Raw genomic sequence first — 11379 nt, forward strand, 5'->3', positions numbered from 1 at the left:
GAGTCCCCATCACAGCAACTCCTTGGTTTGAAATTCACCCCCAAAGCACGGAACTAATTCTTCCCTGACGGACTAAGAGAAACTTCTGTGTTTAGAGCCTTTCCAGCCGCTGTCAGCTCTCCTAAAAATTGGCAGCAGCCCTTTGCCCCAAAGCGCTAGCCCTGACCACACATCCGAGGAGATTCTCTGCACGAGTTGCCAGGCTTGAGGGGTGGCGGAAGGGATGAAGAAGGGTTAAATAAAATGGGGGGAGAGAGAGAGATCTCAAAAATCATTCAGAATTCCGGTATTGACTTCAGACGTGTTTTATTATAATCTTATACAGTCTACATGAATTTGAACTGGTATTTATTTGGATTCAGTTATAACATAGCATAATAAAAATCAAAGCACTGGTCCTCTGAAATAAAGCAGGCAATCACCATTCAATAAACACACTTGATTTATTTTGTATAAAAGGGTTAAGTTTACAACTAAACTTTTATAAAAAGTTTAGCATGAATAAGTACATCATTACACTTTGTATGCAGAAATATACATCTCTGCCACTATACAAGAAAACTCTAATTAAAGAGTTCACAAGGTTTCACTCAATATATATATATTTATATATAAATATATACACAGCATTCAGTAGGCTCGAGTCAAAAAAGGTAATTTCTGACCAAAAGACTTCATTTAAGTAACTGAATACTGGATCCTTCTGGTATTCACGCTCCACCTTTGAAAAAAGGCAAAGTCTGCTTAAATTGGGCAATTCCTTGTGATTTTAATGTTTTCGCTCCCCATGGTGGGAATAGTATATAAAGAAAACCTTCCAACTGCAGAAAGGGCATTTAAAAGTCTTTTTCATAAATAACTAATATCACAGTCCAGGTCACAGAACACACTGGGGAAGATGATCATTCTTAGTTTTCCTTCCATTTTTTAAAAAGGTCCATTCAACTTGTTGTTGTCCTTGTGAAATGGTTGAAAAATAAGTTCAGCGCCTTAAAAGATCCTGTGGATTTGTTGTTGTTATTGTTGTGCAAAGAAAAAAAAAAGTCGTGAACACCTGCAAAAGATTGGGAGAGAAAGGCATGTTTAGGAGAATGTAACCTAAGGGCAGAGGCGGGCAGGCCGGCGCCAGGAGGAAGCCACAGTTTGAACATTTAACCAAACACTCAAAGATTGGGCAAACCCTGGCGTCCAGATGCAACACACACTCTCGGCCTCGACAGCGCAGATTAAACATTAAAATAGCAGAGACTCAAGGGAAAAACTTCCCAACGCAATCTTCTATTTGGATCTCCAGCAGCAGTGCTCACAGGCGCCAGTCTGCTTCTTGTAACAATTATTTGATTGAAAACAGCCCTTTCGTTAACAGATAGGAAAGTCCGGAATCCCACATCACAGGGTCTGAGGCACAGGATAGCAATGCTCGGCTAGCCGAATCCCAGAGGGCTATAGTTTTAGGGAAGGAGGATCCCTATGGAATTTGTGGCGATAAGATTAATTATATGGAGGGTAGTACCTCCTAGTACCAGAGCAGTAGTAGAAAGGAGCCAGGGCATTACGTGCGCGACAGAAGCCAATACACATTTCCCTCCGCCACCTTCATAATTAAAGTTATTGGCATCATTTATTTTATTTTATTTAAAGAAAATGTTCTGTTATTTTGAGTAACCCGAGCTAGAAACCCCTTCATGTCTAGTACACATAAACAATGTACTACGTGTAATACAACTAAGTACACGTTCATTTGCTAAACCAAGAATTTTGCAGAAACACAAGTACTCGAGCACACAAATGAAAAAACACGCGCGCGCACGCACACACTCCAAGAGGCACAAGCAAACACTCACCATTTATTCAGCCACAGAGTGCTTTGCTGTCATTTGACATTAACTCAGAAGGGAATTCAGAAGCCTGCGAGAGAGAACGGGGAGAAAAGGCAAGATGTTAGACCATCTTAAGGAGAAAGGGCCTTTTTAAAAAGTAGTGCATAAACAGCAAGTTCCATTAAACACGTCTATGCTACAATTCAGACTCAAAGACAGACGCATGAACATGTCAGAACTTATCAGCAATTTCACGCACGGCTCAATCTACAGCAGATTTGTAAGAAAATAAAGTTAATTAGCTCCTCGGTAAGTCACCGACTACGGCCGCCTGGACAATGGGTCTGCTAAAGGCAGCCCAGGCGGTCGCTGGGGTGCGCGGCGGCGAGCAGGGACACCGGAGCCGGTCTTACCTGCAAGGACAAGATGCTGATGTCCGTGTTTAGGGTGGTCAGCGGCGTCCTGGACGCCTGGCTCTGCCCGGGTCGCTGATGGTGCAGGCTGACAATAGTGGGGTGCGAGTCCAGGGCGATCTGCAGGTCCAAGATGTAGTCGATGACGTGCTGCAGGATTTCCATCTTGCTCACCTTCTTGTTCTGGGGGATGCTGGGCACCAGCTCCTTGAGCTTGGAGTAGCAGTCGTTCATGTTGTACAGCAGGCTCATCGGGTCGTCCACCGGGGTTTTGCTCCGGGAGATGCCCAGGCTGTGGTCCGAAAGGCTGTTTTTCCTAACGGACCTCACTGGACTGAAGGCTTTCATGCTGACCGCGGGGAACGAGAGACCAGGAGGGAGCGAGCTGCCCTGAAGCTCAGGCCGCCGCTGCCACCGCCGCCTGCGGAGCTTCTCACGCTCGGCACCGGGCTCGGCTGAGAACGAAGCCGGGAGCCCGGCGGGGCGGCTTTTATCCGCCCTCGCCGGGGCCACACGATCCGGCCTCCTTGCGTCCTCATTGGTGGAAGGACGCGCGTCCATCAGGCCGGGCGGGCGCCCCTATTGGCGGGCGCGGGCGCGGGGCGAGCGCTCAGTCCTTCCGCGTTCGCAGCCAATCCCCGCGGGGTGGGCGGGGCGGGCGCGAGCCCAGCTGGGGTGGTAAATAGTGTACAGTAGGCGCCGGGCGGGAGTGAGGGAGAGAGGGAGGGGGAAGGGTGGAGGGACTCAGGAGGAGGTTGCGGGGAGTGGGGAGACCCCGGGAATCTAAACGTGCATCTTAATTTCAATTCCAATGGCAAGGCAAGACACTCGCCCTAGGGTGTCCCCTACCGAAGCCTTCCACACCTTGGAGCTCTCAGCAGCCCTACAATCACAGCGACACGGGCCAGTTCAGCACAGCAGAGAGAAAGCCACCGTTCACTGGGACCCACGGAATGTCATCAAGTTAGAAAGCATTTCTGAAGAAAGTGAAAACGCAAATAAGTTTGCCATTGACAAGTGACGTTTGTAGAATGAGTTTGGTCTCTCAATTTAAGAAAAAGATACATATGTATAAAAAATAGCCACCGACGCGCGCATTCAAGGCAGGTTTAGTGTGGGATCTTGCATCTCGGAGCAAAGCGGGAGGCATCACTGTAAACTCAGTAAAATGAGTACTTATTGGAAGCTGTGGTGATATTTAAGAAGCTCTGAGAGGCAGGGCATTTCCAGGGTTCCTTTTCTAGAACAGGGCAGGACTATTATAATGATCCTATTAATCGGAAATTATTAGGAAAATTTGCATATTGAAACGGCATTTACATACACTGCCCTTGAGGGGCTGCTGGTCGATGCCCTGCAGTGTAGGTGGCAAAATAATGTGACTAATTATGCACACATCGTGATTTCTAGTGTCACATTCCAGCACCTACAGTACCTTTAAAGCTTGGTGACAGGTAGGTGGCCCCAGCCATCGATGGGCATCATTAAAAAAACTGTCATGTATGAGGTTTGGGATATTTTCAGCACTAGTACTGGATGCAGCTCTAGGTTTTTTTGTTTTTGCTGTAAATCTTTAAGAACTCATTCCTGCCCTCTAAATAAAAAAAGTTGGCAGCTATTTAGTAAAATACTTTTCAGTTAATTCACACAAAATTCTAGCTTAACCGAATACCACGGTAAATTAGTTATGTGTTTTTAAAATCATAGTTCTCTAGAATATAATAAACTAGAAGATCCCAGAAAACGTAGTATTTGTATCTTGCATACTTTTTGTCTCAATCTCCATCTCCTTTGCATTTCAGAAAAAGGAAGGGGGCAGAACTGGAGAAAAAGCAAAGCTTAATAATGGAGAAACAGTATTTTTTCCTTCAATTAATGATTAATTCCTCAGCTGGTGGGCCAGCCGGTCTCTGACACTGGCTGCAGCCTTGTGCCTGCCCCAGGGCTTCTGTTGAGGGAGGCAGAGTCGGTGGTGCTGAGGCGGCTGTCGCTTTCAGAAAATCCAGCCGCTTCAGTTTGGAGGATGGAGGTGGATGGTTTCCTGTCCGGCAGAAAAGTCTACGGAGGACGGAAGGCCCTGCAAATGCCGCCTGCAACTCTTTTCCTCACAGTGTTCAATTAACAACCTCTCCTCTGATATTAAGTCTGGAAATGATTTAATACCCGAGTCCCTCACAGTTCGAGCCTCTTGATGTACTTTGTGTGCATGTGTTTCTGTCACATACGTGCCACAGTGGAACAGATTTTGTTTTGACACTATTTTGGTTCATGATGTTATACTTTGACTATTTTACAATAATAGCCAATGTAAACAAACATCTTTGGGATTCTCAAATTATTACTTGTGATTCTTGGACATTGCAGCTCTGCGATACTAACGCATTCCTCGCTTTTTCCAAGGACACCGTATGTTAACATCCGTGCCAGCCTCATTATCCCAACAGCTAGGCTCGGGGCTGGTTCGTAATGAGCGTTGCGCGGTATTACTTTACACTCTTGCAAAGTTGATTAAGGCAGTACCTTCTCCCATGGTCATTTCTGTACCCTGATGTACTAAAATTGCTAAATATGGTGAAAGTTTTCTAGTGTTTCTTTCTTTAGCTGCCATGTCAGAGTCCAGTCTGCCTGATCGCTGAATTCGATTCCATTGGCATGCTACCCAGTTTTACATCCATCTAAAGATCATTTTAAGGAGATTAGGAGGCTGTATAAGTTAATGGTTTAAAAAAGGCATGAGTTACTGGTATGTCTGTCTCAGCAAGCCCAATATGAAACTACCTTTAAAATTATGTTTTCGTGGGGAAGACGGTGTTGGAACATTTTGGGGTGAGTTATAAGGCACTGAAAACAATCTGTCAATTGGTGTCTCTGTGGGTTTGCATTTGAGGCCTCTAAAGTTCAAATGGTCCCAGCTGCAGAAAAGGCCCTGGATTTGCTAGATCCGTGGGTGGTGGGAAGGTGTGAAGGGCTTCCGGCGGGGGGTGGAGATACGGTCCCCCCATTTAAAGCCACACGCCAGCCCTGGAAGTTCCCCGAACCTGGTTCCAGGGTTCACTCACGCACTCAGGCTCCATCCCAGGCCGGGCGGCGGCTCCCAGCGCGTCCAGCCCCTCGCGATAATCAGAAGCAGCTCCGGGCCCGGCTTTGCAATCCCCGCGTGATGCAGCGGGTGGGGGGAGGCCCAGAGGAGCCTGCGGGGGGCGGGGGGAGGCTGAAGGTCCTCCCTGCACATCTGGCGCAACTGGGAGCGCTCGCCTTTCTTCCCCCCGGTTTTGTTCTCACAGCTGTGTCCATTCCGCCCGTGACCCCCCGAGTGATCCCTGACAGGTGATGAATTGGCAGCGGCGGCGGCGGCGGCGGCGGCGCGCGGGCCAGGCCGCGGCGGGGCCGGAGCCGGAGCCCCGGAGCAGACTCTCTGGCGCCAGGCGCGTGACGCCGCCCATTCACGCCGCCCTGCAGCCTTGTCCTCGCGGCGCCGCTCAGGCGGCTGCCATGGCAACCGCGCCGTCACTCAGCGCGCGCGCCCAGCTGATCAATGCCTGCGAGGCCCGGCCGTCCCAGGCTCGCCCCGGCCCGGCCGCCCGGCCCGCGCGCACCTGCAGCCGCTGCACGTCTTAAGTTTCGAGCGATTTGGGGGAAGGAAGGACGACAGAGAAGAAAAGAAAAGGGGGAGGGGCGGGGGGAGAAGAAAAAAAGCCAAGAGAGGGAGAAGAAAGAAATCTTCCTTTTGCAGAAGGAGGCGTAATGTGGCTTAGAGGTTGCCAAAGCAAAAGGTTTTGCTTTATTTTATTTGCTTTTGCAACCGAGGCGTTCAGGGCGGGGCTGGCGCGAGGGAAGGGCGGATGGGGAGAAGGTCACTATCTTAGCGAGATTTATTTATTCGTTTGGATCCTCGCGATCCTCACGGGGATGACTTTGATGCCAGACTCCTAAAAATACCTTTGGAGGACCCTCACCCCCGCCCCCCACTGACCCCTGCCTTCCTCTTCAGAACCCTTGGAGGTTGCACTAAAAACCATCAGATTTTTCCACACCCTCCCCTGCCCCACCCCGGGGCGGGGGAGGCGGGAGGATGTGCAGCCGGTGCCGCTGCTCCGAGCCTCTGCGCCCAGAGGACCCGTGTCTGCGTCCTCAGTGCCACTACAAAGCCGGGCAGAGGGAGCCCCTTTCCAAATCTGCGTTTTCTACTGAGAACCTCAAGAGGCCAGAAACTTCCAAGGCAGCCCGCGGACGCAGACGCCTCCTCGGTCCCGGCTGTATCTCTAGGGAAAGTTCCATTTTAAGAACCAGATGCCAACATTCCCGGACAGTTTATGGCATCCGGATCCCTCAAGGGTGCTCGAGTGTTAGCAGCAATTATTTATCATCTCTCCTGGAGAGGAGTTCTTGAACGTGGATGTCCTCTGCTGGCCCTAAAACCGGGGGGAGAGGGAGGGGGCCACGACTGTTCCCGATCCTGTTATCTGGTTTAGCAGAGTTTGTTGTGGTTTTCGAGGAAACAGCATCTGGATTACATAAGGATTCAAGTTTTTGCTTTACTTGTTTATTTAATACCTTGGCAAGAGGGAGCCCTTGCCCTGAAACCAGATAACCGAATTCGGGTTTAAAACAACCTCAGATGAGGGGCGACGAGAGGGGAAGAAAATGAGCAAAGCCACAGAAAGCAAACAAGGGGATGTTTATTTTTCTCCTTTCGGGTATTTTTGAAGACCTGCCTAACCTCTTCTTGTCGCGCACAGCTAATAAATTGCACTCACAGAGCGCTGCAGCTCCTGCAATGGCTTCCCGGTCCTCCCTGCCCCGCCCCGCCCCGCCGCGATCGCGGCCCTAATTCCTTCTAGGATTCGCGCGGTCCTGCTTGCGCAGAGATCTCAGAGCATCAGGAAAAAGGCCGTGCTAAATGCAATTGCTTTCACCCGTCTGATCTTGTAGGGAGATCACCTTTCAGCTCCGTTCAAAGAAAGCAAAGTTTGGGTAGTTTGGCGGAGGGGCCGATTTAACTACCAGCACTGCAAATATTTAGTTACAAATGCTGTGAAGTGCCCCGATTTGTGGCCGCGTTTGGCTTTCACAAAGGATTTTCCTGTGACTTTTGTTCCGGTCGCCAAATTAAAAAAGAAAATTAACTTGAGCGAGAGATAAGGTCTTGGAAAACAATCCCGGGCCGCCCGCGTACTGGCGGGCGCGGGGCTGGCGTCGCCGTGTCTGCGCTGCCCCCAGGCGCGCGTCGCGGGGTCCGGTCCCCGCGGGGAGCCCGGGTCACAGCGGGGACTCCCAGCCGCCGCCCGCCCTGCGCCCCCCGCGGCCGAGCGCAGCGCCCAGGCCGCCGGGTCTGGCCACCGGCGTCCGTGGGAATCCGCAGCAGCCCTCTCCAGCCAGCGCCAAGGGCGAGCTTGTCCGGAATCAAACTGCATCTTAATATTATAATGTGGCACCAAAAGCAAAACCCGAGGTCCCGGCTTGCGAGTCTCTAACAAGAAACACATTGTGCGCTTTTTTTTTTTTTTTCACTTTTTGGCCGGAGCCACGTTTGCGCGCCGGCCGCGACGCCGCGCGCCAAGTCCATGACTTCAGTGGGGAGGAACCCGCCTGCCCCGCACCACGCGCAGCCACCCCGCCGCGCCCGGCCGCCTGGTCAGGGGCCCGGGCCGGACGCGACACGCGTCCTGAGTCCGCAGCGCTTTGGGCGCTGCTCCTTCCTGAGCCCGGCGGCTGGCGCTGCCCATCGCCCCGGGCGCCGGTGGCACCAAGCCGGCGCCAGCGCGGGTCGTTCTAATCTCTGCCCTCTCAGGTTGGCTGGTGGAGAGACTTTGTTTGTAACATAGTTTGACCCCCTTCTCTTCCACATCCTGGCCCACACGTCTTTGAGCTGGAGGGTTATGCCAGCTCCCAGCCACCCGCCTGTCGCCGGTCATTGCGTCTGAGGGGAGGAATCAAGACCTAAGGCTGAATTCTCAGGGAGGTGGGTGGTGGGGACCCCATGAGCGGCGGGGACCCCACGAGCGGCTGGGACCTGTAGGGGCTTCTGGAGGAGCAGCCCCTGGGCATCCGTGGTCAGCTCTGCGGGGGTCCTGCCATCTTCCCAGCATCAGAGGCATCCTCTGTTTCAGTGCCGGGGCTGCCCATCAGGGGGACCAGCGGACAGGCAGGGGGAATTAAGTGGTACATTTTATTTTAACCATGCCTGCTTAGAGTGTGAAGAACACAGAGACATTCCATTTCAAAGAAAAAAGGGCAACAGGATGCCCCTCTTTCAGGGGAGGTTAAACATTCACAGGGGCTAGGAATAACTAATCCTGTGCAAGCCTGTTCACAGCTCACCTGTTTCGCTCTTCACTTTGACCCCATGAGTTAGGAATGACTTTTCCCATTTTACAGAGGAGGAAACAGGCACAGATGGATGACAGGTTCCTCTGTGGGCCCACACTCCTGAGGACAACACCCTGTGAGGATGCAGAGGTGTGACCTTCACCCCATGTTGGTATTGACTACTTTTTTGCCTTGAAATTTGTTCCAATCCTAAGGGCTGGATTGCCCAGAGCCAGGAATTTGTAAACACTTTATTGTCACCTTCCTCGGAAGTTAACGCTGAGTGATTGAGCTTCACCCTTTATTAACAAAAGGTTAACTAAGATCCGAGGACTTTTCAAACCTTTGTGTAGGTAAGAATCACCTGTACACGCAGAGTCCTGGGGCCCACCTCCAGCAGTTCTGGTCCAGGGCATTTGGTGAGCAGCCAGGAAACAGCATCTTGTGGAGATGCTGATGTAAGAGGTGCAGTGACCATACTCGGAGAGCATCAGGGAACCACTGGCCTCTTAAATCAACCCTGGGGTTGGTGCAGTTTGCCTATTGGGTAAGAATAAGCCGTCTTGGACCTCTTGAGGACCCATACATTGGTTTTTAGAAAACTCAAGAGGACATGGACAGTCTCTTATCTTTTTGTTTTTGTTTTTGTTTTGTGAGGAAGACCAGCCCTGAGCTAACATCCAATGCCAATCCTCCTCTTTTTGCTGAGGAAGACTGGCCCTGGGCTAACATCCATGCCCATCTCCCTCTACTTTATATGGGACGCCGCCACAGCATGGCTTAACAAGCGGTGCGTCGGTGCGCACCCGGGATCCGAACTGGCGAACCCCGGGCCGCCGCAGTGGAACGTGCGCGCTTAACCGCTTGCGCCACCGGGCTGGCCCCAACAGTCTCTTATCTTTAATGCCATTTTTTCTTTTTCCCTTGTTCTTTCTTCCTTGCTGATGTTCCAGTATTCTTTCTTTCATCATTTCCTTTCTGTTGCAAGAGCGTCCTTTAGACATTCTTTTAGGGTAGGTTTGCTCGTGACAAGTTCTCTTAGTTTTCCTGCACTTGAGAAGGTCTCATTTTCCCCTTGATTCCTGAAGGATATTTTTGCTGGATCTAGAATTCTGGGTTGGCAGTTCTGTTCTCTCAGCATTTGACATGTTGTGCCACTTCCTTCTGGCCACCATGGTTTCTGATGGGAAATCTGCTGTCATTCGAATTGCTTTTTCCTCTATAGGTAAGGTGCTGCTTCTCTCTCCCAACTTTCTTTGTCTTTAGTTTTCAGAAATTTGCCCATGATGTATCTTGGCATGGATTTCTTTGTGTTTTTCCAGTTGGGATTCTCGCAGTTTCTTGATTCTGTAGGTTTCAGTCTTTTGCTAAATTTGGAAAATTTTCAGTTGTTATTTCTTTACATACTTTTTCAGCCCCTCCTACTTTCTCTTTCCTTCCAGGACCCTGATGACACGAATGTTAGATCTTTTATTATAGTCTCACAGGTCCATGAGGCTATGTCATTTATTTTTCTTTATTTTACTTTCTCTCTGTTGTTCAGGTTGGGTATTTCTATTGTTCTATCTTCAAGTTCACTGATTCTTTCCTCTCTCCTCTCCATTTTGCTTTTGAACCCATCTGGTGAGTTTTTTGCTTTGGTTATTGTATTTTTTAGTTCTAAAATTTCCATTTGGTTCTTCTTTATATCTTCTATTTCTTTGCTCAGATTTTCTTTTTTTTTTTGTTTTGAGCATGTTTGTAATTGCTCATTGAAAGACTTTTTTGATGGCTGCTTTAAAATCCTTGTCAGTTAATTCCAACATCATGTCAACTAGGTGTTGGCAACTGTTTGTTGTCTTCTCATTCAAGTTGAGCTTTTCCTGATTCTTGATATGATGAAAGTGAAACTTTTCATTGAAACCTGGACATTTTGGGTGTTCTGTTATGAGACTCTGGATCTTATTTAAATCTTCTATTAGAGCAGGACTCTGTTGACGCCACCTTGGCTGAGAGGGGGAGAGGTGCCTCCTTACTGCTCCCCAGGTGGCCTCCACTGACACTGTGAGGTAGAGGCCTCTTCCCTCTGGAAGTGGTGAGTGTCCCAGATTCTCACTCCGCCTTCTCTGAGAGCACCCGGGGGGAGGGAGGACAGCGCTTGCTTACCACAGGGTGGGGGTGGAGGTCAGGCTCCCACGTGGTCTCTACTCACACTCCTGAGGGGGCTTATTGCCAACGAGCAGGGATAAATGCCTCTGCTTCCCACCCCACCTTCTCTGACACCATCCTGTTGTTGAGGGAGGCTGAGACGGCGCCTCATGACAGAAGGTGAGGGTGGAAGTCTAGGCTCTCTACTCGGCCTTTGCTGATGGGGGTGGAGTTGGGGCCAGTTTCTCTGTGGTGCTTGGTTAGAATAGGATGGTCATTGTCTAAAGTTTCCTGTCCTGCCAGGCTGCCTCTTTCCTGGTACTTTGTCCATGTCCATTGCCATTTGTGGGTGCCTGCTGCTCCAGCATCTGCTCCAGGATATATGAAGCACTGAGAAAACATCACCATGTTGTTCCGCAGGCCCCACAGTTGCCAGCCTGGCTGCCTTCCTCTCTCCACCTTTCAGAGTCTTCTGTTGTCTGTTTTATATCTAATATCCAGGGTTTTTAGCTCTGCTTAAAGGAGGAATAGGGAGAAGTATATCTATTCCATCTTGTCTGGAACTGGAATTTTCTATATGTTTATTGTTCAATAAAATAGAAAACATAGAGCAGTGAAATCTGTTTAAAGACAACTATTCACATTTCTATATTGTTTGAATTTGTAAAGCACTTTCACATATACCTTATTTCATTAAGTCATGAATTTTA

The 11379-nt window shown here is 49.8% G+C and overlaps 1 protein-coding gene across 1 annotated transcript; it reads right to left on the reverse strand.

Moving 5' to 3' along the window:
- Window positions 1–289: 289 nt before the first annotated feature.
- On the reverse strand, window positions 290–2704 carry ID2 (inhibitor of DNA binding 2). The gene is made up of 3 exons (XM_058551847.1): window positions 2234–2704; window positions 1845–1908; window positions 290–1054 (listed from the first exon to the last, which is right to left on the reverse strand). Exons 1-2 carry the CDS (start codon window positions 2579–2581, stop codon window positions 1852–1854), a joined length of 405 nt encoding a protein of 134 aa, XP_058407830.1. The 5' UTR covers window positions 2582–2704; the 3' UTR covers window positions 290–1054; window positions 1845–1851.
- Window positions 2705–11379: the final 8675 nt, after the last annotated feature.

Source organism: Diceros bicornis, chromosome 12 (genome assembly GCF_020826845.1).
Source record: "Diceros bicornis minor isolate mBicDic1 chromosome 12, mDicBic1.mat.cur, whole genome shotgun sequence".
Taxonomy (NCBI): Eukaryota; Metazoa; Chordata; class Mammalia; order Perissodactyla; family Rhinocerotidae; genus Diceros; species Diceros bicornis.